The sequence below is a fragment of the Manis pentadactyla genome, chromosome 9 (genome assembly GCF_030020395.1).
Source record: "Manis pentadactyla isolate mManPen7 chromosome 9, mManPen7.hap1, whole genome shotgun sequence".
Classification (NCBI taxonomy): domain Eukaryota; kingdom Metazoa; phylum Chordata; class Mammalia; order Pholidota; family Manidae; genus Manis; species Manis pentadactyla.
This window is the reverse complement of record NC_080027.1, coordinates 107,605,151-107,631,999: the sequence shown is the minus strand read 5'-3', so window position 1 is coordinate 107,631,999 and position 26,849 is coordinate 107,605,151. Positions and strand designations below refer to the sequence as shown.

The following is a 26,849-nucleotide window of genomic DNA, read 5'->3' as shown; positions in this document are numbered from 1 at the left end:
GGAGAAATAGAGTTAGCTAGGACTGAATTATAGGTCTTTACCTCTCTAGCTGCATGAAAAGACCATGCCTTTCAATAAGAAACAAGAAATACAATAGACAGAGAAAATGTGGCCCAGTTAATGTCTCTGAAATGAATTGTAGCAAGTTCTCCGTTTCCTTGAAGGTGGTGTTAAAAATTAAGATTCTGATTCAACTTTGGGAGGAGAATTAAAGATCTGGGAAAGAGAAGAGACTTCATTGTCTCTTTCAGACATGCCAATACATAATTAAGCATGACATTTAAAAATAAACAAAATTATAAGGTCATTAGAATAAGTTTCTGAAATACTCAGACTTTGAAAACTTTGCTGTTTGATTTTGGGAACATGTAAGGACTATTTATACTTCTGTGCAGTTGGTATTTGGGCCACAAAATGGGTAAAATACTTTAGGAATGGGTCACAGTGTATGTTTTGTTTTAAATTTTGTTCTTAAAAATCATGTATGCTTTATAAATACATAAAGCTACTTAACTACTGATAAGAGTGCTTTGAATTTCTTTCTTAAAATCATATTTTTATAGATCTTGGATGTAAGGAATCTGAATATCTAGAAAAAAATATATAAATGAAATAAGCTGAATTTGCACATGTCCCAACCAAATCTGTAGACTAAATACCTTCTGTACTTAACTTAAAGGAATTGGTAGGTTGTATTTTAAATTTAACCTTAAAGTTAAAAATTGCTGTAAGAGTTTCTCTTAGAGAACATCTTCAAGAATAGGATAAGGGAAAAAGACAGGATAAAAATGTACCAGTAGTTATTTCTGGGTGATGGGATCACGACCACTTTTAATTGTCTTTATTGTGTGTTTTGAATTCTAGAAAATGGGCAAGTATTGCTTCTGTAATTAAGAAAAAAGGATTTGTCAAGAAACATTTATTGAATACATGTTCTAGGAAAATGAACATGAATAAAACATATAATCCCTGCCTGTGCGGTGGAGCTAAAGTCAGACATATAAGTAATAGTACTTTTGTATTTTTTTTGCATTGTGCAATATATCCTCCCCCTGAACAATACCAATAATAAAAATGCCATCTGATTGTGATGCAGTGTAGAGTTAAAACTTTAGATGAGGGAGAAAAATACTTTTGAGGACATTGAACAGAAGAAATGAAATATGAATTGTGTCAAACGATATCACTAGGTAACTGGAAGGGAAGAAGACTAAAGGCAGAATAAACGTGTATAGAGATTGAACAAATTGACATGTTCAGAGAACTGCTGGTAGAGCTGCATGTGGGTGAAGCATAGGTTCTAAGGAAGAATGGTGAGAGGTGAGGCTGGAAAGGTGAGTAAGTACCAGATCATGACAGGTCTTTCTCATCCATGGTAAGGAATTGATATTTAACTCTGTGCTGCAGAGAGCCCATCAGTGATCTTATGTAGGAGCAAACTTGGGACTTGCCCTTTCAAAATACCAGGTTAAAGATGATGTGGATATTAGATTGGAGAAGAATGAAACTGAAGTCAGGAAGTTCAGGCAGGTGAATGTTTCAGCAGATGAGGCAAGGAAATAAAGGGCATGAATTAGGACAGTGGTAATGGATGGAGAGGAATAGATGGATTTGAAAGAAATTTAAGAGCTAGGGTCTGTAGGATATAGTGATAGAGGGAATTAGGGAAGAAAGAGAAGTCTAGAATGATGACGTTTCTGAGTTGGATGCCTGGGTGAATGGGTATGCCATTAACAACAAAACACACAGCCCAAACCAAAAAATAATTGAAACGAGAAGTAGCAACAAAAGGTTTTTTGGCTCTTTTAGGATATCTAAGTGTACTAACGTATGGGCTATAAGAGTCAACTGATCTGTTGCTCAGGGGAATTACCTGGGTTGGTGGAGGATGTGCTGGGAACTGTGGTAGGCTGCAAAGTGCCCCCTCAAAATATATCTATGACCGAAAAATCTCTGTAACCTGTGAATGTTACCTCATAATGGCCCAAAATGGTGCAGGGCTTGTCTTTATAGATGTGATAGGGAGATTATCCTGGGTTATCCAGGTGAGCCCTAAGGCAGTCACATGTGTCCTTATAAGATGGAGACAGAGGGAGATATCACACACAGAGAAAATGATGTGAAGATGGAGCAGAGAGAGGTTTGAAGATGCTGGCCTTGAAGATTGGAGTGATGTGGCCGTAAAACAAAGAATGCTGGGCAGCCACCAGAAACTGGAGAATCCAAGGGGTGGATTCTCCCCAGAGACTCTAAAGGGAGTCAAGGCCTTGCTGACATCTTGATTTTGTTCTGCCTTCAGACTTCTGGCCTCCAGAGATATGAAAGAATGCCTTTCTGTTGTTAAGAAGTTCAGTTTGTGGTAATTTGTTACAGCAACCATGGGAAACAAATACAGGAGCCAACAGCCTAGAGTTTATAAGTATAAGAAATGGATATGAGTGACTTCATCTTAGGGAGGACACATGGTCTGGGGAAAAGAGGAAGGAGGACAGAAGTTTCTGTTATCTGACACCATCCAGAAATATATTATTTTGGATTAGAGAGTATTTCAGAAACTGAATACAAAACCTTGTAATTGGCCGTTTTTTACTGATAAAAATGTTTTTGGTGGAATACTTTAATTTCCTTTGTCTTTTGTATAAAATCTTGAACCCTGTTGGTAACTCCTAAATGCATGTTCTTAGTGAGTATACCTTACTTAGATTCTAGTCTTGTGACTGTCCTTAATATCTGGATGTTACTCCAAAGTAACATTTTGCTCCAAAGCAGAGACTTAATATTAGTTTTCTTTCCTAGGTCCTCTGTTACTAGATGATTATCAAATCCCTTCAGAAGTTTTCTGAAGACTGTTAGTCCCCATTAATGGCCAGGCTCATAATCATCTCACTTTAGTTTTCTGCAGGAGACTTCTAGTTACTCTTAACTGCAGGTGACCCTTCAAGAGTTTTATAGACTAGTCTTCTTTAAATAGCAAAATCAATGTGTTATCAAATCTAGAACAACTCACTATTGTATCTTAATACAGTCTGAATTCTTTCTTTCTGGGTGACAGTCATATGACCCAAAAATATCTTACATTACTTTATTAACATGCACATACATTTTCTGGCTTCTCTTCTAATCAGGCCAAGTTCTTCATGCAACTCACTGAGCTGGATTGAGGAATGGGCCAGCTGGGCCTCTTCTCAGAATCCTGAAGGTTCACTGGAAATGAAACAAGGTGCAAAAATTGTTTTCTAAAATTCCACTCACAGAGAGTATTATATGTGCCTTTGGGAAATATTTTTATAAGCTGTTTGAGCTAGAGCTTGAGACCACCAAAGGGCATTCAAAACTGCCTGCTGAGGTGAGTAATTCGGATTAAGGCTGGGCCTTTTGCTGAGTCAGGACTCATAAATTTAGGGCCAGAGACAAGGGGAACAAAATAAATGAAGAAGTGGAACTACATCAAACTAAAAAGCTTCTGTACAGCAAAGGACACTGAGCAGAGCAAAAAGTCATCCTACATTATGGGAGAATATATTCATAAACAACTCATCTAATGGGTTAATATCCAAAATATATAAAGAACTCATATGCCTCAACACCTAAAAAACAAATAACCTAATGAAAAAATGGGTGGAGGATATGAACAGAAAACTTCTCCAAAGAAGAAATACAAATGTCCAACAGGCATATATAAAATGCTCCACATCGCTAATCATCAGGGAAATGCAAATCAAAACTGTGATAACATCTCGTAGCAGTAAAAATGGCCACTATCCAAAAGACAAGAAATATGTTGGCAAGGATGCAAAGAAATAGGAACCCTCCTACACTGTTGGTGGGAATGTATATTGGTGCAACTGCTGTAGAAAGCAGTAAGGATGTTCCTCAAAAAACTAAAAATAGAAATACCATTCGATCCATCAATCCTACTTCTAGGAATTTACCCAAAGAAAACAAAATCCCTGATTCAAAAAGATGTATGCACCCCTATGTTTATTGCCACACTGTTTGCAATAGCCAAGATATGGAAGCAACCTAAGTGTCCATCAGTAGATGAGTGGATAAAGAAGATGTGGTACATACAATGGATTATTCAGCCATAAAAAGAAAAGAAAAGAAATCCTGCCATTTGCAACAACATGGATGGAGCTAAAGGATATTATGCTCAGTGAAATAAGCCAGGCAGAGAAAGACAGGTATTGTATTTCACTAATTTTGAAATATAAAAAAGCCAAAAGAGCTGGAACAAAACAGTATTAGACTCATAGACCCTGAGAAGTGACTAGTGGTTATCAAGAGGGAGGGGTTGGAGTGGGTGGGTGGCAGGTGAGGGGGGATAAACAAGCACAATAATTTGCAATCACAATATAAGTTGGTCATGGGGATGGTAGTACAGCATGGAGAATATAGTCAATGATTCTGTAACATCTTACTATGTTGATAGTAACCACACTAGAGGGGGTGAGGATTTGGTAATATGGGTAACTGTTGAACCACTGTATTGTATATTTGAAACCAACATAAGATTGTATTTCAATGATACTTCAATTTTAAAAAAATTATTACTTTTTTGGTTCCTGGGAAACCCACAGTGCTTAAAAATATGTGACAAAATGAATTTATTGGGGAAAAAAATTACAGTAAAAAAATGAGACATTTAGGGAAGTGGTAAATTATTATAAGAAAAATCTGGTATTAAAAAAATAACACCTCAGGACTTGGGGAAATCACTTTTAATAACACACTAAATCACCAAATTGATATAACTAATTTAAAAAACCTTAGATGTGCATGGAGCTGGGCTGGAATCAGGAGGCAGGTCAGGAGGACAAGAGGACTATTTGTTCTGGTCCTCAAGCCTGACACAGCTTAAAATTAACTGCTATTAGCCAAAAGCTGGGAACAACACACATGTTCATCAGCATGTGACTAGATAAATAAAAGGTGGTTTGTCTGCATAGTTGAACACCGCCCAGCTATAAAAGGGAACAAGTCACTCTCATACAGACAATGTTTAATCTCAGAACTGCTAAGTGAAAGAAGTCAGACACAATAAGGTGTATGCTGTATGATTCCATTTATATGAAATTCTAGAAAATTCAAACTAATCTATGTGATTAAGTAGATCAGTGGTTACCTGGACCTGGGGGCTGCAAAGGGTGGAAGGAATCATTGGGAGCAGGGAAGGGAGGGGTAATGAAATATTCTGCATTTTGATTGTGATGGAGGCTGCATGAGTGTATACAACTGTCGAAACTCATAGAATTCTATACTTTAAGTGAGAGTAGTTCATTGTATATAATTTAAAACTCAATAAAGTTGATTCCTGGAAAAAAAAATTTAGGGCTGGAGATGAATTAGGCAGGACCACCTTAGGAGGCATTGAGCACATGCAGCTGCCTTCCTCCTATCTGCTTTCCCTTCTTCAGATTTCAGCAACCTTCAGGCTTTTCTCTGAATAAGTGTTGAACACATATTTTTAAAATGTTGTTTTGAAGATGTTCATTATTAGCCTGCTCAGGTTCCCACATGTCTTTCTCTGGTCTTGGAACTTAAAATACTTTTTCTTTTGCTGCCTCTGTATATGTGTGTGTGCACGTGTGTGTTTTCTTCTTTCCTGTTCAGAAAAATGTGTTCTTCCTTTGTATTAGAAGACGTTGAGTCTAAGATATTTTTACATCTGTGATTTTGTAATTAGAGAAAGTTCCTGCTAAAATAGGAGCAAATGAGCACTGTTTAGATCTCCAAGTGTTTGGAAGGTTTGGGTAGGTATGGAGTATGGTTCTGTACCTATATAAACTTAAACTTTTTGGAGGAAAAAAGACATAAAAAAGGAAGTAGCAAATTATAGTAAATAAGTTGTAGAAGATATGGCAATTTAGCATAACAGTTGCTATTTTAGGAATGAAAGAGATTATTCAGAGAGGTCAGGTTCATGAAGAATCTAGGAACTTAAACTATACTTAGATAATACAGATTTGAATAGACAAAGGGAGTTAAGCATAGTCCTGATTAAAATGCCATTTTGATTTTTTGTGATTTACTCATATGTGAAAAAGGTATGTGAGCGAGGGAGGTAACCTATAACTAATATTACTAACCGACCTAAAGAAAGTCAATCTTGCAGAAATTTAGAGGCTCTTCTGTTCCTTACTTTTATTTCTGTACCTTTAACTTCTTATTAGCCAGTAAATCTTCCAATTTGAGCCTAACAAGTTTATCCTTACCTTTTAATAGATTTATTTTCAAGGTAGGGACATACTTTTTTTAGACCACAGAGAAGAACTATAAAGTTTTATGGTGGCAAGTTTTCCACTAAACACTTTACATGCACTTAATCTCAGTTAAGGACTCTATAAAGTATTTAACATTTTCCCCCTATTTTATAAATGGAAATTGTACACTGATAAAACAACCAAGGATGCCTCTCTTTTTTTTTTTTTAGGGAAATGAAATATATCTTTATTATTGTTTTCTAATTATCAATTTACTTATTTTGTGTAAAATTTCCAAACAATACAAAAATAAATACTTAAAAAAATGTACATTTCATGTAATTCAGTCCCTGCAGATAGCTAATCTTAAGATTTTGGTATGTACCTTTCCAGACATCTTTATCTACATACATAATATATTTTTATTACCTAGACACATTCATATCTTACAAGTATTTATTCTGCAACTGGGTTTTTGTCTCTTCACATATTTTCTCTATGTAATTACATACAGATCAAAGAGTTTGAACAGCTGCATAGCACTTCACAGTGTGGATATATCAGTTTACTTAACCATTTTCAAAGAGAAGACATTAAGGTTGGCATTTGTTTTTCCACTAATACAGTCTTTTTGGTGAATTATCAGTGAACATGTATCTCACATTCTGATTGGACTATTTCTGTCAGATAAATTCCTAGAGGTGTTACTGTCAAAATGACAACCTGATTTGAAGAAACAAGCTGTAGGGACCATGGCAGCCCACACTAGGTAAACAAGACTCTAAATTCAATACAAGTCACAGAACAGAAGGAGGGTGGCCAGAAAATGGGACACAAGGGCTGTTCCCGCAGGGTCCTAGGAGTCCTGACCTTTCTTTGAAGAAATCCAGCCCCCATCTGCCTCCGAGTCTGGACAGCCTGACGTTCGTATAGTGCAGGGAAATGGCACTGGATTTCATAGTGATCCCTCATATCTGTTCATCTTCTTTGCTGTCCATGTACCTTAACTTCCCTGCCAGGCAGCTGGAGATGATTCCATTGCTAGATATAAGACAGTCAGCCAGAGTAGTTTTTCCATGGTCAACATGAGCCAAAACATAGATATTCCTGATGTTAGCAGTGTTTTTCTGGAGCTGGATCATCTTATCCAAACTACTGAGAACCACGGTCACTGGTTTCCTGGGACCACCGCCACCCGCTGCTCCGACACCTCACTTTGAATGGCAGAGTCTTACTATGGAGCCTGAGGTTTTGAATTAAAAAAAAAAAAAAGCTTATTAACATTAGGGATGGTAAGTCTTAAAAAGAGGCTGTTTTTTGTTCCTAAAACCTTAAGTTCACAAAAGGAAAGGTAAAGAAGTAATTACTGAGAGTAAAGTAGCATAATGTGGAATTGGTGCTCTTTTCTTAGAATTCTAGTCAGTTGCTGTGTTGGGTGGGGTGAGGGACGAGGGTTACTAACATGCAGCGCTATGGCAATGCCACCTAAGGGGTGATCTGGTTCTGACACTAGCTTTGTTTCTTCATCCCAACAGTAATGGAGTTGAACATATTTTAAGATCTACCATTTGATCCTGAATTACCAGTTAAAGGACCCCTGTCTTAGAAGTACCTTTCTGTGCCTAGGTCTCTGAATACTGTTATATTCTGATATGAAAAAGGAATAGGTGGTCTATCTGTCTACCAAAATAATTTATTTGGGTGGCTGTCCACTCCAACAAGAGATAACTTGTTGTTACAAAAATGACAGCTCCATTGGTAAGGTGTTTGAAATTGATGGCCTACATAGGAAATAATCAAACTTTTTTCTTTGTCTTATCTAGTGACAAGAGTGCCATGAGAAGTTGTATTTTGTATATTTCCCATTTGTTGATTTCACTGTACTGCCTGTGCATCTAGCAACTTCAAAAGAGGAAATATAAACAGCAAAAGAAATGGAAAGTGTTTTACTTGCTAGGGATAAATATAGGTGTACTTAGCAAAAGAAATGGGAAGTGTTCTACCTTACCAGCAGTGAATTACAAATTTAAACAAGTTATTGTTGTTTGCCTTTAAAATTAAAAAAAAAAAATCACACACACACACCCATGAAGTGAGCATTCATATAAAGAGGTAAAATTTTTTTGAAAAGTAGCTTGGAAATATGTATCGTGAGTCTTAAAAATGTCTTTTGACCTGAAAATTTATCCTAATGAGGCAATGTTATATAGATAAAACTTGGGGGTACAAAGTGCGTGTAAGTGTTGTGTTATTTGGTAATAGGCCCAAATTGCAAATAGTGGTACCTCTGCAAGATGAAATGTATTCAACCATTAAAAGAAATCTTTTGAAGATTTATAAGAGTGTGGAAAAATTTTACTATTATTGTTTATAAAAGCAATGAAAACTTCGTGCTCATTGATTAACATCTCAACAGTAGTTGACTCTATTGATCATCCCCTCCTTCCTGAAACAGTCATCCTTCTCAGCCTGTGGTAGTTTTTTTTTTCTTCCTTGCTGACTGTTCTTAGTCCCCTTTGCTTTCTCTCCCTTGTCTGTTTGCTTTCTAAATGTGGGAGTTCTTCAGGGCTTAGTCCTATATCTTGTACTTTAATTTTTTTTTAATTGACATGTAGTAAAATTGACTTTTTATTGGGTGTATAGTTCTATGAATTTTTAACCCACATACAAATTTGTGTAACCATCACCACCCAAAAATTCCCTTGTGCTCAATTTGTAGGTGCACCTTCCCCACCCCTAATCCCGGCAACAGTGATGGTTTTCTTTTGGAGAATATAACCTTTTGATACTGGCTTGTTTGGAAATTCAGCATAATACTTTTGAGATCCATCCAAGTTGTTGTGTATCAGTAGTTCATTCCTTTCTTGATGAGTAGTATTCCATTGTGTGGACATACCACAGTTTGTTTATTCATTCATCTGTTGCAGGCCAGTTAGGTTATTTCCAGTTTGAAGCAGTTATGAATAGAGCTGTCATAAACATTTGTATACAAGTTTTTGTAAGAATGTGAGATTTTATTTTTCCAGGTTAAATACTTAGGAATGTGATTGCCGAGTCTTACGGTAAATGTATGTTTTACAAGAAATTGCCAACTTGCTTTCTAGAGTGGCCATACCATTTTGCATCCCACCCAGCAATGTATGGGAATTACAGTTGGTTCTCATCTTAGTTAGCATTTGGTATTGTTAGCATTTTATATTTATATTGTTAGTCATTATAATAGGCATGTAGTGGTATCTTGTGATTTTAGCTTGCATTTCTTTAATTGCTACTGATGTTGAACATCTTACTTAGCATTTGATAATCCTCTTTGTTGAAGAGAATTCTTATCCATTTTTTAATTGTGTGGTTTGTTTTCATGCTATTGAGTTTGAGACTTCTTTATGTATTCTGAATACATATCCTTTGTCAGGTAGATAATGTATAATTATTTTCTTCTATCTGTAGCTTATCTTCTCATTCTAACAATATCATTCAGAGAACAGAAGTCTGGTTTTGCTTTCTGTTTTCTACCTCTTAGACTATTAAAAGTAGCATTTACATCCCATAAAACTTATGTTTTAAAAGATGTATAATTCAGTGATTTTTAAAAATTACATAGTTGTATAACCCTCACCACAATCCAATTTTAGAGCATTTTCATCAACCAAAAGGGCCCTTGCGCTAGTCTGTACTCATTCAGCATTATTGCTTTAGTCCTAGGTAAACACTAATCTGCTTTCTGTCTCTACATATGTGCTCCTTTTTTTGACATTTCATATGATTGGAATCATGCAAAATGTAGACCTTTATTCTGGCTTCTTTCATATAAATCCACATATCATAAAATCTACCATTTAAATAAATTAATATTGATTAACATTAAAATCAATAAATTAAATTAATTAAATATTGGTTTTGTGTATGCAACATAGTGTCTCAACAGTTACGTACATTATGAAATGGTCACCATGATAAATGTAGTTACCAACTGTCATCATATAAAAGTATTACAATATTATTGTTTGTACTGCTTACATGGTGCTTTTCATCCCTGTGACTGTTTTATAATTGGCATTTTGTATTTCTTTATCCCTTTCATGTATTTTGCCCCATGCCAACCATCAGTTTCTTCTCCGCATTTGAGCCTATTTCTGTTCTGTTTGTTTTTTAGATTTCACATATAAGTGAAATCATATGATATATTTCTTCCTCTTTCTTACTTAGCATAATACCCTCTAGGTCTATCCATGTTGTCGCAAATGGCAAGATTTCATTCTTTTTTATGACTGAGTAATATTCGTGTGTGTGTGTGTGTGTGTGTGTGTGTGTACACACTTATATATACACCACATCTTTATCCATTCATCTACTGTTGGAAACTTAGGTTCCTTCCATATCTTGGCATAATGTTGCATAAACATAGGGGTGTATATATTGTTTCAAATTACTGGTTTTGTTTTCATTGGTAAATATCCAGAAGTGGAATTACTGGGTCATATGGTATTTGTATTTGTACTTCTTTGAAGTACTCCATACTGTTTTCCCAATTTACATTCCCACCGACAATGCACAAGGGTACCTTTTTCTCAACATGGTCGCCAACACTTGTTATTTCCTGTCTTTTTGATACTAGCCATTCAGACTGGTGTGATCTCATTCTGCTTTTTGATTTGCATTTCCCTGATGATTAGTGGTATTGAGCATCTTTTCAAGTGTCTTTTGACCATCTGTGTGTCATCTTTTGAAGATGTCTAGTTAGGTTCTCTGCTCATTTTAAATCAGATCGTTATTATTTTTTGCTGTTGAGTTATATGACTTCTTTATATATTTTGGTATTAACCCTTTATGGGATATATCATTCCAGATTTCTTCTCCCATTCATTAGGCTGCCTTTTCATTTTGCTGGTGTTTCTTTGCTGTGGAGAAGCTTTTTAGATTGGTGTAGTCCTACTTGTTTATCTTTGCTTTTGTTTCCCTCACCTGGGTAGACATATCCAGAAAAAATTTGCTAAAGCTGATGTTCCAGTGTACTGCCTATGTTTTCTTCTAGGATTTTTATGTTTTAAATCTTATATTTAGGCCTTTAATCCATTTCAAGTTTATTTTTGTGTTTGGAGTAAAACAGTGGCCTAGTTTCATTCTTTTGCATGTAGCTGTCCAGTTTTCCAGCACCACTTGTTGAAGAGACTGTTTTTTCCCCATTGTAAATTCTTGCCTCCTTTGTCACAGACTAATTGACCATACAGACGTTGGTTTATTTCTGGACTCTGTATTCTGTTCTATTGATCTGTATAACTGTTCTTGTGCCAGTACAATACTGATTTGATTACTGTAGCTTTGAGGTGTAGTTTGAAACCAGGGAGAGTGTGCTACCCCCAGCTTTGTTCTTTCTCAAAATTCCTCTGGCTAATCAGGGTCTTTTGTGGTTCCATACAAATTTTAGGATTATTTGCTTCAGTTATGTAAAGAAATGCTATTGGTATTTTTATAGGGATTGCATTGAATGTATAGATTGTTTTGGGTAATATGGACACTTCAACAATACTCTTCCTATCCATAAGCATGTAATATATTGCCATTTATTTGTGTCATCTTAGGTTTCTTTCATCACTGTCTTATAGTTTTCAGAGTACAGGTCTTTCACCTTCTTGATCAGATTTATTCCCAGATATTTTTCCTTTTTTGATGCAGTTGTAAATGGGATTGTTTTCTTAATTTCTCCTTCTATTTGTTAATTATTTGTATGTAAAAACTCAATAGATTTATGTATATTGATTTTGTATCCTGCCATTTCACTGAATTAGTTTATTCTAATAGCTTTTGGTGGAGCCCGTAGGGTTTTTTATATATGTCATCTGCAAATAATGACAAACTTACTCTGCCTTACCAATTTTGTTGCTTTTTCTTGTCCAATTGCTGTAGCTAGGACTTCCAGTTCTATGTTGAATACAAGTGGTGGGAGTGGGCATCCTTGTCTTGTTTCTGATCTAGGTGAAAAACTTTTAGCTTTTTACCACTGAGTATGCTGTTAGCTATATAGGTTTGTCATATATGGCCCTATGTTGAGATATGTTGCCTCTATCCTTACTTTGTCGGGAGTTTTTATCATGATTAATTGATTTCTGTCAGATGCTTTTTCTGCATCTATTAAGATCATCCTGTGTTTTTATCCTTCCTTTTTGTTAATGTGGTATATCAATCAAGTTGATTTGTGGATGTTGAACCATTCTTGCATCCCTGAAATAAATCCCACTTGGTCATGGTGAATCATCCTTTTAATGAACTTTTGAATTCCCTTTGCTAATATCTTGTTGAGAATTGTTGCATCTGTGTTCATCAGGGATATTGTTCTGTAATAGTCTTTTTTTTGTAGTGTGTTTTGTTATCAGGGTGATGCTGGCCTCATAAGATGAATTGGAAATTTTCCTTTCTCTTCTGGTGTTTGAAATATTTTGAGAAGGATAGGTATTAACTCTTCTTTGAGTTGACTTCTTCTGAAACCACCTGGTCCTGGACTTTTTTTTGTTGGGAGTTTTTTGATTACCAGTTCTATTTCATTTCCAGTAAATGGGCTAGTAATCTATTTCCTCCTAATTCAGTTTGGAAGATTATATGTTTCTGGGAATTTATCCAGGTCTTCTATGTCATTCAGTTTGTTGGCATGTAATTTTTTATAATGGTGTCTTATAATCATTTGTATTTCTGTCATGTTGATTGTAGTTTTTCCTCTTTCATTTCTGATTTTATTTGAGCCCTGTTTCTTTTTTTTCTTGATGATCTAGCTAAAGGTTCATAATTTTTAAAAATCTTTTAAGAGAACCCACTCTATGTTTCTTTTTTTTTATATTGCTTTTTTAGTTTCTGTTTCATTTGTTTCTGCTCTGATCTTTATTCTTTCCTTCCTCCCTATTAACTTTGGGTTTTGTTTACTGTTTTTCTTGTTCCTTTAGGTATAGGTTAGATTGTTTCTTTGAAATTTTTCTTTTTTCTTGAGGTAGGCTTGTGTCACTGTAAACTTCCCTCTTCTAACAGCTTTTTTTGCATCCCAAAAATTTTGAACCTTTGGGTTTCTATTTTCATTAGTCTCCAGGTAACTTGTTGATTTACTTGTTGACCCATTGGTTATTTAGTAGCTTTTTAGTCTCCATGTATTTGTTTTTCCCAGCAGTTTTCTTGTAATTGATTTCCAGGATGCTTGAATGATTTCAGTGTTCTTAAATTTATTGAGACTTGTTTGTTGGTCTAACCTGAACTGTTCTGGAGAATGTTCCATTTGCATTTGAAAAGGGTGTATATTTTGCAATTTTTGGATGGATTGTTCTCTATCTGTTAAGCCCATCTGGTCTAATGTGGTGTTCAAAATCACTTTCTTTACTGATTTTCTGTGGATGATCCATATCCCTTGATAGATCTAAGATTCTATTTTTGTTTTTAATCTTTGACATATTGTTATGTATCTTGGTGTGAACCTCCTTGGGTTCATATTGTTTGGGGCTCTCTATGTGTCCTGGATAGATGTTTTCAGCTGTTATTTCTTCATATAAGTTTTCTACCCTTTTTCTTTCCTCCCTCTGGGATTCCTATAATATTACTATGTTTGTGGTTGTCCTAGAGGTCCCTTAACCTATCCTTATTTTTTTTCATTCTGTTTTCTTTCTGTTTAGCTTAAGTGCTGTCCATTGCTCTGTCTTCAAATCACCGATCTATTCTTCTGCATCCTCTAATCTGCTGTTAATTTCCTCTAGTGTATTCTTCATTCATTTAGTGTATCCTTCATTCCTGGTTCTTTTTTTTTTTTATTAAGGTATCATTGAATGAAGGTTTCACAAGAAAAGCAATGTGGTTATTGCATTCACCCTTATTATCGAGTCCCTCCCCATGCCCCATTGCAGTCACTGTCCATCAGTGTAGTAAGATGCCACAGAGTCCCTATTTGTCTTCTCTGAGCTACACTGCCTTCCCTGTGACCCCCCACACACCATGTGCACCAATCATGATACCATAGTCCCCTTCTCCCTCCCTCCCCATCCCTCCCCTTTGGTCACCACTAGTCCCTTCTTGGAGTCTATGAGTCTGCTGCTATTTTGTTCCTTCAGGTTTGCTTTGTTGTTGTTGCTTTTGGTATCATTAATGTACAATTATATGAGCAACATTATGGTTACTAGACTCCCCCCATTATCAAGTCCCCACCACATTGCACTCACTGTCCATCAACGTAGTAAGATGCTGTAGAATCACTACTTGTATTCTCTGTGTTATACTGCGTTCCCCGTGCCCCCACCCCCACATTATGTGTGCTAATCATATGCCCCCGTTTTCCCTTTTTCCCTCCCTTCCCACCCATCCCACCCAGTCCCTTTCCCTTTGGTAACCGTTAGTCCATTCTTGGGTTCTGTGAGTCTGCTGCTGTTTTGTTCCTTCAATTTTGGCTTTGTTGTTGTACTCCACAGATGAGGGAAATCATTTGGTACTTGTCTTTCTCTGCCTGGCTTATTTCACTGAGCATAATACCCTCTAGCTCCATCCACATTGTTGCAAAGGTAGGATTTGTTTTCTTCTTATGGATGAATAATATTCCATTGTGTATATGTACTACATCTTCTTTATCCATTCATCTACTGATGGACACTTAGACTGCTTCCATTTCTTGGCTATTATAAATAGTGCTGTGATAAACATAGGGGTGCATATGTCTTTTTCAAACTGGGCTCCTCCATTCTTAGGATAAATTCCTGGGAGTGGAATTTCTGTCAAATGGTATTTCTATTTTGAGTTTTTTGAGGAACCTCCATACTGCTTTCCACAATCGTTGAACTAATTTACATTCCCACTAGTAGTGTAGGAGGGTTCCCCTTTCTCCACATCCTCACCAACATTTTTGTTGTTTGTCTTTTGGATGTTGGCCGTCCTAACTGGTGTGAGGTGATATCTCATTGTGGTTTTAATTTGCATTTCTCTGATGATTAGTGATATGGAGCATCTTTTCATGTGCCTGTTGACCACCTGAATTTCTTCTTTGGGGAAGTGTCTGTTCATATCCTCCGCCCATCTTTTAATCAGGTTATTTGCTTTTTTGGTGTTGAGGTGTGTGAGTTCTTTATATATTTTGGATGTTAACCCCTTGTCAGATATGTCATTTACAAATATATTCTCCCATACTGTAGGATGGCTTTTTGTTCTGCTGATGGTGTCCTTTGCTGTACAGAAGCTTTTTAGTTTGATATAGTCCCATTTGTTCATTTTTGCTTTTGTTTCCCTTGCCCAAGGAGATGCATTCAGGAAAAAGTCGTTCATGTTTATATTCAAGAGAATTTTGCCTATGTTTTCTTCTAAGAGTTTTATGGTTTCATGACTTAGATTCAAGTTTTTGATCCATTTTGAGTTTACTTTTGTGTATGGGATCAGACAATAATCCAATTTCATTCTCTTGCATGGTAGCTGTCCAGTTTTGCCAACACCAGTTGTTGAAGAAGCTGTCATTTCCCCTTTGTATGTCCATGGCTCCTTTATTGTATATTAATTGACCATATATGCTTGGGTTTATATCTGGGCTCTGTAGTCTGTTCCATTGGTCTATGGGTCTGTTCTTATGCCAGTACCAAATTGTCTTGATTACTATGGCTTTGTAGTAGAGCTTGAAGTCGGGGAGCATAATCTTCCCCCACTTTATTTTTCTTCTCAAAACTGCTTTGGCTGTTTAGGGTCTTTTGTGGTTTCATTTGAATTTTAGAACTATTTGCTCTAGTTCATTGAAGAATGCTGTTGGTATTTTGATAGGGTTTGCATTGAATCTGTAGATTGATTACTTTAGGCAGGATGGCCATTTTGATAATATTAATTCTTCCTATCCATGAGCATGGGATGTGTTTCCATTTATTGGTATCTTCTTTAATTTCTCTCATGAGTGTCTTGTAGTTTTCAGAGTATGCTGGTTCTTTTTTGTATTTTCTCTTTTTGAAGTCCTCCCTGAGTTCATTCACTCTTCTCTCAAATCCAGTGAGCATCTTTTAACCAGTTCTTTGACCTCTTTATCAGGTTGATTGCCTAACTCTTGTTTCATTTCTTTTTCTTAGTTTTGTTCTTTCTTTGGAGCATAATCCTCTGTCTCCTCATTTTGTTTGAACTTCTGTGTTTGTTTCTATGAATTGGGCAAAACATCTACCTCTCCCAGTGTTGAAGGAGTGGCATTTGGTAGGATGTAGGCTGTGTGGCTCCATCTTTGACTGGCTGGCTGGATGCCAGGTAAGCATGGGCTGGATGTGTCCCAGTACATCCTGACCAAGGGGACAGGGCAGCTGTGGGCCAAAGGGGTGCTGATGGCGGGTAGTCTAGTGAGTGCTGTGCTGGTGCTGGTTGGGAGACTGCTGGATTTTGGGTGGATGCTTCTGAATGTAGACAGAGGTAGGGTGGGCCTCCTTGAGGTCCTTGTGGAGCTGGGTGTGGGCCTCAGTACCCTGCACTCATCTGCACTATTGATGTGTGGGTTTGTGTGTGTGGGGGGGTGTAAATAATGGAGCTCCCTGGCACCTCTTATCTTGGAGAGAAGCCTAGCAGTTCTCCTTCTGATTGGAGGGTGCTTTCGGTCTGAAAATCTTCCTCTTTCACTTAGAGTCCAGTTGGTCCTTAAGTTGCAGGTTTTCCAAGGCAGGGGAATCTGTAAGCAGGCCCCTCAATGATATTCGTTAATCCAGGTAGTTGTGTTGGGCGTGGGGTTCCCACCATAACCATGTCTCAGTCTGTCCTGCTTTTCTATTTGTGGTCTCTCTATCTCTCATTGTGCAGAAGTGTACTCTCAGCCAATAGTTTTTCCTCAGGAGGTGTTGCTTTGTATGTAGGTATAGATTTAGTGTGTATATGCGAGCAAGTGAGTGGAGGCTCTTTCTGCATTGACATCTTGCACTGCTCTCCAACACAATCTAATCTTAGAACATTTCACACCAAAAAGAAACCCTATAGCCATTAGCAGTCATTCCATATTCCTCCCCACACCCTATGGCCTACAATTGTCTAATTTCTGTTTCTATAGATTTACTAATTCTAGACATTTCATCTACATGGAATCACACAATATGTGTCCATTTTGACTTCTTTCACTTGGCATAGTGTTTTCAAAGTTCATCTGTATTAACAGCATGTATTAGTGCTTCATTCCTATTTATTGCTGAATAATTTTATTCATTAATTAAAGGACATGGTGGTTTTCACTATTGACTATTTTGAATGATGTTGTGGATGTACCTGACCAAGTTTTTGTGTGGACATAAGTTTTCATCCTTTTATTTTTAATCTACTTGTAGTAGTTGAAGTGAGTTTCTTTTAGATAGCCTTTTGTTGGATAATACTATATATCTATTTTGATAGTCTGCCTTATAATTGTGCTTAGACTGTTTTCTTTTAATGTGATTATTGATATGGTTGGATTTAGGTCTGCCATTTTTTTCTGTTTGTTCCTCTGTTTCTCCTTTCCTGCCTTTTCTGCGATTGTTAACATGGTTTAGTGTTCCATTTTATTTGTTGGGTTCAATATAAATATTGAACTTGATACCACTACTTAGATTCATTATTTTACCACCTCAAGTGAAATATGAAAACTTTACCATCATACAGTTTTCTTTCCCCTTTTCATGTTATAGTTGTTATATGTTATATTTACATAAGTTGAAGAGTCCCTACAGATGGTGTTACTTGTTGTTTCCAACACTCAAATGTAAGAACTTTAAACATAAGCATTTTAAAGAACTCAAGAGAAGAATAGTCTTTTCTATTTACCATTTTTGTTTCTCTTTCTTTCTGCCTAATGTTCCAAAGTTTCCTTCTGATATCATTCCCATTCTGATGAACTTCTGAAGAATGGAAGAACTTCCTTTAGCAATTTTAGAGCAGCTTTGCTGGAATTCTTCCCTTCAACTGAGAATGTTTATTTCAACTTCATTTGTGAACATTATTTTCTGTGGATATTTTTTTCTGTGAATATTATTTTCTGTGTATTGGGTTGACTGTTTTTTCTTTGAGCACTTAAAGATAATGTTTTTGTTTTATTTTTTACTTTTTTCTAGCTTCCCTGGTTTCAAATGAGAAATCTTGCAGTATTTGAATCAATGCTCCCCTATCAATATAATCCTGCACTTTTGTCTGACTCTTCTCTCCCTAAGTGGGTCTCATCCAGAACTGTGGTGTTAAATACCATCTATATGCTGATGTCTACAACCTAGGATCTTCTGAGCTCCAGATTATATATGGAAGTGTTTAATTATATCTCTCAAACTTACTTGTTTATGCTGAAACTTTTGATTTATACTACTATTGCTTTTGAGTGAATTATGTGGCCATCTATCCATTTACTCAAGCCAGCAACCTGACAGCCATTCTTATCTTCTCCCTCTCTTTTCTTATTTTATATTCAAGTTAACTGCAAGCTGTATCAATTCCATCTCCCAACCAGATTTTTAAATTCTTCCCCTTTCTTAGTCTTTACTCACACCATTCTGTTCCAAACCAACATGATCCCCTTCCCAAACTACATATTTTACTAGTTCTAATTTTGTCCTCAGGCTCTTCAATTTTTTTTCACCCAGTAGCCAAAGTGTTTTTTTACAAAAAAGTCAGGATATATGACCTCCCTGGTTAAAACTGTTCAGTGGATATCCATGGTACTCAGAATCCTAAATCTTTAAATGCTTGGTCTGGTTGGCCCTGTTTATTTCACTAACTTCTTTTCATGCTCCTCTTCTGACTTACTCAAAACTGTAGCCACCCTTTTTATTTCCTCTGCATATCAGGTTCTTTCCTACCTCAGGGATGTTGCATTTCCTACATTCTCTCTGCTTAGTTCTTCTTTTGCCTCTGGCCTTCACTTAAGTGTCAGCTTCTTTAAAGTAGTGAAATTCCCAACACTACTACAACCTGTTATCTTTATCTCTTATGGTCTCGGTTTATTTCTCTCCTAGCATCTGATATATCCTACTTAGCAAAGTGCTTTGCACATAGTAGCGACTCAGTAAATATTGGTTGAATGAATGAAACATTGTGCAGATTAAACGGGCCAAATGCAAAGGTACTAGTATTATTTTAATAAGTGGGGATGTGGAAGTGGGTGGTGTGTGGTCTTCCTATTTATTTATAGTTCCCAAATTTTCTGAAATGAGCATATATTGCTTTTATAAACTAAAGTCAGTTTTAAAAATGAAAACATGTCTAGGATGACCAGCATAGAAAAAACTAAAACACTGGTGAAGATGCAGAGAAAGGGGAACCCTCCTACACTGCTTGTGGGAATGTAAACTCGTTCAACCATTGTGGAAAGCAATATGGAGGTTTCTCAAAAAACTAAAAATAGAAATACCATTTGACCCGGGAATACCACTCCTTGGAATTTACCCTAAGAATGCAGCAGCCCAGTTTGAAAAATATATATGCACCCCTATGTTTGTCACAGCACTATTTACAATAGCCAAGATACAGAAGCAACCTGAGTGTACATCAGTAGATGAATGGATAAAGAAGATGTGGTACATATACACAGCGGAATATTATTCATCCATAAGAAAGAAACAAATCCTACCATTTGCAACAACATGGATGGAGCTGGAGGATATTATGTTCAGTGAAATAAGCCAGGAGGAGAAGGACAAGTGCCAAATGATTTCCCTCATTTGTGGAGTATAACAACGAAGCAAAACTGAAGGAACAAAACAGCAGCAGACTCACAGTCTCCAGGAAGAGACTAGCAGTTATCAGAGGGGAGGGGTGGGGGACAGTGGGTGGCGAGGGAGGGAGAAGGGGATTGAGGGGTATTATGATTTGGCACACATGGTGTGGGGGGGATCACAGGGAAGACAGTGTAGCACAGAGAAGGCAAATAGGGACTCTGTCGCATCTTACTACACTGATGGATGGTGACTGCAATGGGCTATGGGGTGGGGGGACTTGATAATATGGTTGAATGTAGTAATGACATTGTTTTTCATGTGAAACCCTCATAAGAGTGCATATCAATAATACCTTAGTAAAAAAAAGTGAAAACGTCTTAATTTTGTTGAGCTTATTTAATCTTATAGCCTCTTGTTTGGTGATTGGTTTTTCACACATACTTTTTCTTTTATTCTTTAAAATGTTTAAAATGTATTGATGGTTTAAATAGAAGCAGCGTAGAATCACAAAAGAATATTGATGTTTTCTTTATATTTCGTGGTTCTTAATTTTTCTAGTTTTCTAACTTAGATATTATAGTCTTTTGAATTTCATTTCCCACATTGTTATTTTGTATCTCCTTTCTATGCCTTTAATGACTGTCTTTTTCTGAACCTTGCCTAATTTCTGCTGTGGGAATTGTGTAGGTTTCTTTCTTTTACTTTTTTCTTGGAGTGACGTAAAGGTGTTCCTGAATTTCCTGTCGATATTGAAACTATTCTTTTCTTATCTATCAATTAAAAATAGAAATGTAATTATTGTCTGAATTTGCTTTGTAGAGAAATGTTGAGGTATTGAGGATTTTTGGGGGGAGGGAGTTAGGGAGAACTTAGTTTGTATTTCAGAGGGAGGTCAGCATGCTCTGGTAAAAAGTGTATGTTGATTTATGTTTAAATTCATAGCATAAATGGAAACGTTTGGTTACCTAAATAAGAGTTATACACAGAAACAGCACTGCTTATTTGGTTCTCCAAATTCATGAATGAACCATTTAAATTATTAGTGACAGATTTTCACATTCATAGTCCAGGATAAAAATTTGTACTATTTATTCTAAACTGTGATCTGTTAAGAGTATGATGATTGACATAAAATATTATACATTTGCACATAGGAAGAGAATTATTTCCATATACTGCTATGGAGAGATCTTATAGATGTATGTTAAATGAGAAAAGCAAAGTAGATAAAAAGTGTGAAATATCCTACTGTTAAAAAAGGTAAGTTGTATAAATATGTGTCATTTATATTAAAATGGTGTTTAAGAATAAGGCATACAAATTTAGATTGCTTATAAGGAAGGAGTGAGAAGGGCAGAGGGGGGAATACCTCATTCCATTACATGGAACCATATACATATTTTAGGTAATAAAATAAGATTTAAAAAGCAAAGCTTAAAAGTTGAAAATAAAAGGAAACAGAGTTAACTGTATATTAGTAGCAGTGGTTCTCAAAGTTTGATTGTGTTCAACAAATGTCTGTTGATATGTGCACTGATGGTGCCAGAGGCCTGTAGGTAGAACTGTTTATGCCTCACTAGAAATCAGGGTAGTGGTACCCATGGTACCTGGTAGTCACTGCATTTGTCATTACCGTGTTCTTGCAGTTAGAAAAAGGTCAGTTTTACTTAAGAATTTCCTTGATGAAGCAGTAAAAATGATTAATTTTAGAAATCTTCATTTTTAATATTCTGACAAAATGGGAAGGAAGTACATGTACAACACTTCTGTTATTTACCAAAATATCATGGTTATTTTTAGAGCCCATGTGCAATTGTTATGAGTTGTCAATTGTTTTTTCATGGAACACTATTTTTTCTTTTTTTTTTTTTTTTTTTTTTTTTTTTTTTTTTTTTTTTTTTTTTTTTTTTTTTTAATAATTATTTTTTATTGAAGGGTAGTTGACACACAGTATTACATTACATGAGTTTCAAGTGTACAACACAGTGGTAGAACATTTATATACATAATTCTAGGTTCCAGCTATCACCCTACCAGGCTGTTACAATATCTTGACTATATTCCTTATGCTATACATTACATCCCGGTTACTAATTTATTTTACCATTGGAAGTCTGTCCTTTTTTTTTTTTTTTTTTTTTTTTTTTTTTTTTTTGTGAGGGCATCTCTCATATTTATTGATCAAATGGTTGTTAACGACAATAAAATTCTGTATGGGGGAGTCAATGCTCAATGCACAATCATTATTCCACCCCAAGCCTAATTTTTGTCAGTCTCCAATCTTCTGAAGCATAACAAACAAGTTTTTACATGTAGAACAAATTCTTACATAATGAATAAGTTACATAGTGAACAGTACAAGGGCAGTCATCACATAAACTTTCGGTTTTGCTCATGCATTATGAACTATAAACAGTCAGTTCAAATATGAATACTCATTTGGTTTTTATACTTGATTTATATGTGGATACCACATTTCTCTCTTTATTATTATTATTTTTAATAAAATGCTGAAGTGGTAGGTAGATACAAGATAAAGGTAGAAAACATAGTTTAGTGTTGTAAGAGAGCACATGTAGATGATCAGGTGTGTGCCTGTAGACTATGTGTTAATCCAAGCTAGACCAGGGCAATAAAACATCCACGTATGCAGAAGATTTCTCTCAGAACGGGGGGGTGAGGTTCTAAGCCTCACCTCTGTTGATCCCCAATTTCTCACCTGATGGCCCCCCTGCGACTGTGCCTGTCTTAGGTTGTTCCTCCCTTGAGGAATCTTACCCGTCTCTGGCTAACCAGTCATCTTCCGGGGCCATACAGGGAAATGTGAAGTTGGTAAGTGAGAGAGAAGCCTTATTGTTTGACTATTTTTTCTTAAAAGACTAAATGACAGACTACTCAGAATTGGGATTTGGCAGACATGTTCTCAAAAATGACTGATGTGAGTTTGTATTTCAAAGAAAATAGTATTTGTTGGGAATGGTAGAATTTGAGCTTTTGAACAATTAGGATTTATTAAATTAATATATAATTGTGACCAATGACAATTATCCAGTACTTAAAACTTTTGTGATTTGATTGGTGGTGATAGTAATGAATATAATGTATCAACATTATATAGTGAAATACACTAACATTTAGTGAACGAACCAGGATTTCCAGATTATCAAGTGCATGATGTTAAAAAAATTCCAAGTACAAGATAGACCAACAAATTTGAATTTGACAGAGTATTAACATTTTATGTGGTTTTAGATTCCATGTTACAACTAACCTTTAAATAAATACCACTTGTGTTTGGTATAATATCAAAGAAGAATATCCATAATAATTTGAAAGAATATAAAATATCCCTTCCTTTTACACCTACCTATCTTTGTGTGATGAGATTTTCATATACTTAAAAATAACAAATAAAGAACAAGGATTCAGCTTTCTAATACATAAAGTTTAACTTTTAAACTGTTTTTAGGTGTACAATTTAGTAGCTTTAAGTACATTTACAATGTTGTGTAACCATCTATTTCCAAAGCTAGATTTCCAGAACTAGAACAAATTCTAGGTATTTCATATGAATGAAATCATGCAGGGTTTTGTCTTTGTGTCTGTCTTATTTTACTTAGCATGTTTTCAAGCCATGTTGCAGCATCCATCAAAATGTTATTCCTTTTTATGGTTCAGTAATATTTAATTGTATGTACCACATTTTGTTTACCTGTTCATCCCCTCTTTGCTTCTGTTTACAATATAGCAGCATTTGAAAATATAACTATTTGTTGGTAATTTCAACAGCAGATTTATTGATTAAATAGTAAATCATACTGTATAGAATATAGATAAGTATAGAACATGGATTATGGGGCACCTTTCCCTTAATATTTTTGTAATCTAGGGAAGTAGAAATTCAAACTGGTATTTGAAATTCTGAGTCATTAGTTGAGGTAATTTAGTCATTTAACTTTTGCTTTTCCCACAGTGTTAATAGTGCTGGCTTTATAAAGGTTAACTTTATTGAAAGTTTAAGCTTTGTTTTTTTAAAACTATTAATACTTACCAACATCAAAGTTGTTCTCTCTCTAAGGTTATTTTATAACTTTGTTTCAACCTTATTGAAGGCTGTTTCAGTCCTAGTATCCTATAATTTTATCCTTAACCTTCATTGACCTGGAATTTAGCACAGTGGCTGGTACAGTAGTAGGTGCCTAATACATATTTATTGAATCAATAAATGTTCTTAGCTATACAATTACAAACATTTTTATATATTTTTGCACATTGTACCACTAAAGCCATTCACTGCAGATTTTACCAGTTTAATTCTCATAACGTACTCTAATTTTCAGGTTCTTAAATTTTATTTAACTTTGTTCTTATATATTAACAAATATTAGGCTTTTGCTTTTAAAAGTTTTAACACTCAAAAATTTTAATACTAGTGAGCAATGTTTTTAACCTTTATTAAGCTTTAGAGCCAAAATGTTAGTGAAGGCAATCATTTTCTGGTTCTGTGCTTATGAATCAGATTGTAAGTATTTCTTTGACTTAGGTTTGTGGTTTCTTGAGCTAATTCAAGTGATGCAAAAGATGAGTCGTTAGGCGTTTCCTCTCTTTTAAAAGCTTATTTTGTTTTGTATTGTATTGTAAACAGGTTTTCTCCAAGGAAACTTTCCCTGCAGTCTCCTGTCATCCTCCCCTTAGGAATGAAATCCCATCTGTATGTACTGATTCTTACACATTTCGGTATTTGTTGCCCATATATGTGTTGGTTTTGTTTTTTCAAAATATTCCCAGAGGTTTTGGAGTACTTCATTCTGACTCAGTCTTTCGCCAATAACTAGACGTTTTCTTTTAAGTTACTCTCCACCTACTTTGGGACTTGAAAATACTTAGTCTTCTATTGGTTCCTTCTGGCTCTGAGTACATGAGTAAATGTCACATGCATGTGGCATTGCTTGTCAGAGAGTGGAATTCTAAGACTTCCTCTTTATAAAGAACAGTTCAGCTTCTGTGCTGAGCAGAGGAATGGTCCTAGGGACAGTTCTGCTTCCACCTAATCATTATGGTAGAGATCGGGACACGTCACTTTGCTGTCTGTGCAGTGAAGCCTCGGAAACTTCTCTACCAAACGTAACAGGTATGGTTCAAAAGTGACAGTTTGGGGAGGGTAGATAATCACATGTGAATGGAGATTTCAAAAAATCAATTTAATTTACTACTGTTATCATCGTCATTCTTGGCCGGTGAAATTTCATGTGCCTTTTTCCTGGTGTTTCATACGAGGACCTTAATAAGTTCTTATTGAAAAACAATAAATGAATAATATGTAATATTTTGTGGTATTAAGATAAATATGTCTTTGAAATTAAGTTAAGCTATATTGAGAACTGTTGATTTATCCAACCACCTACATAGTTTTTAAGAGAGGTATTAAAAGTATTAGCTTCTTCGAGCATATGCTGATAAAGTAGAATTCTGGCAAGATATGTATTTGTAAAATACTTAGAAATGCCTAAACTGAGAATTTTTGTATGTCAGTTTCTCCAATTACTACCCAACAGACTTCTAATTAAAGTGATAAAGTTTGTAAATGACTGGTGAAAAGTTTTTAATAGTTCCTAAATTTAATGTTTAACTTTATGTCTGAATTTGGTTTTGAGTTTTATTCTGTATTTCAACTTGTTTAATCCTGTTAATTTACTTTGTACAAGCTATTTCTGTGTTTTACCTTATTGTATCCTGCAAGTGTATCAGTAGAAAAAAGTAATAAAATTACCTTTTCTTAATAATCATAATATATTTCTGTTACTGGGGTCCTGTGTTCTGTAAGTGAAAATCAGTCTTCAGTTGTCTCATCTTAAGTCCACGATCTACCTTTGTAACAGTGATTAATGAAAGATTAACTTGCTTTCTAAGGTAGTTAATATATAGTAGTTACTTCATGTTTAAAAATAAAACATTCCCAACCTACACACTTGGATTCGGGCGGGTGCAGTACATTTGAATCATCCAGATTGTGTCTGTCCTTAAGCCAATGAGGAAGTAGCATAGACTAGACTCACTGGATAACACTGTAACATTTACTTGCTCGTCCTATAGTTTGTTTTTTCCTCCCTTATTTTCCTTTATTCCTTAGCTTGTTCTCCCCCATTTAGTTCTTTAACCGTGGTCTAATCCTTGTTCATTCTTGGCCTCAGAAAGTGTTTGAATGTTTTTGTCTTTAAAATTTTTCCTTTTGTTTGTGGGTAGATGCTAGCGGGTAGGACAGCTTTTAAGTGGATATCCTGTGCAGACGAATTGTACAGGAAATTGACCTTTAGTTCCTTGAAAACAAAAGAATGAGTGGGAAGAAAGTAGAAAGGAAGGAAATGAGATCTTTGACTTGACCAAAAGACTGGAAAATCAGAGATGGAAAGAAGGGGACTGTGGAATAAAAAGGATTGTTTTCCAAGTTGTGGTTCTTTGAGTACTTTGGCCTCAAAAATGACTTTGATTCTGTATATATTATTTTCTATATTTGAGAAGTATACAATATATTGGCCTGTTTATATCTTTTTAAGTTTAAATTCACTTGTGCTGTGGGTCTCATCTCTTTTCTGCTTTTTTGTCAAAAAAATGGTTTTTAAGAAGCTGACTTGCCTTGGTTCTCCTTTGAGTGTGGGGGAGTTCCTCTTCAGCACAGATGAATCAATCACATGTCATAGACATGTCTTTTGCACATTGGTAGTCTGTCACTCTACTGTCATCATTGCAGAATTCCTGCTCATCCAGTTTAAATGCTTTCTCTTCTCTGAAACCTTTCTAACTTGAGTTTTTTCTATTCTGTCTGCTCATGACATCCTCTGTGAGTATAGCACATTCAAGACATGTTTTTTGAGAGCCTCTTATATACATGCACTGTTCCGGGTACTTAGAATTTATCAGTAAACAGAACAGACAAAAATCCCTGTCCTACTAAAACTGATATTCTAGTGGAGGGAGTTAGAATATGCATGAATGTAATAAGTAAGTAAGTAAATCA

The 26,849-nt window shown here is 35.5% G+C and overlaps 1 protein-coding gene across 6 annotated transcripts in view; it reads left to right on the top strand.

The window, feature by feature from the left end:
* ABL2 (ABL proto-oncogene 2, non-receptor tyrosine kinase) overlaps positions 1-26,849 on the top strand; it is a 132,726-nt gene that overhangs the window by 65,916 nt on the left and 39,961 nt on the right. The window contains exon 2 of one of the 6 annotated variants that reach the window (XM_036916786.2): positions 3,126-3,220. The exons of 3 other annotated variants lie outside the window; for them this stretch is intronic. In XM_036916786.2, the coding sequence (XP_036772681.1) occupies positions 3,211-3,220 (10 nt within the window). In that variant the 5' untranslated portion in view covers positions 3,126-3,210. Of the gene's footprint in view, positions 1-3,125; positions 3,221-23,621; positions 24,966-26,849 lie in introns of those variants that run through there. 2 more of the 6 variants (XM_036916785.2, XM_036916789.2) reach the window with 2 other exon arrangements.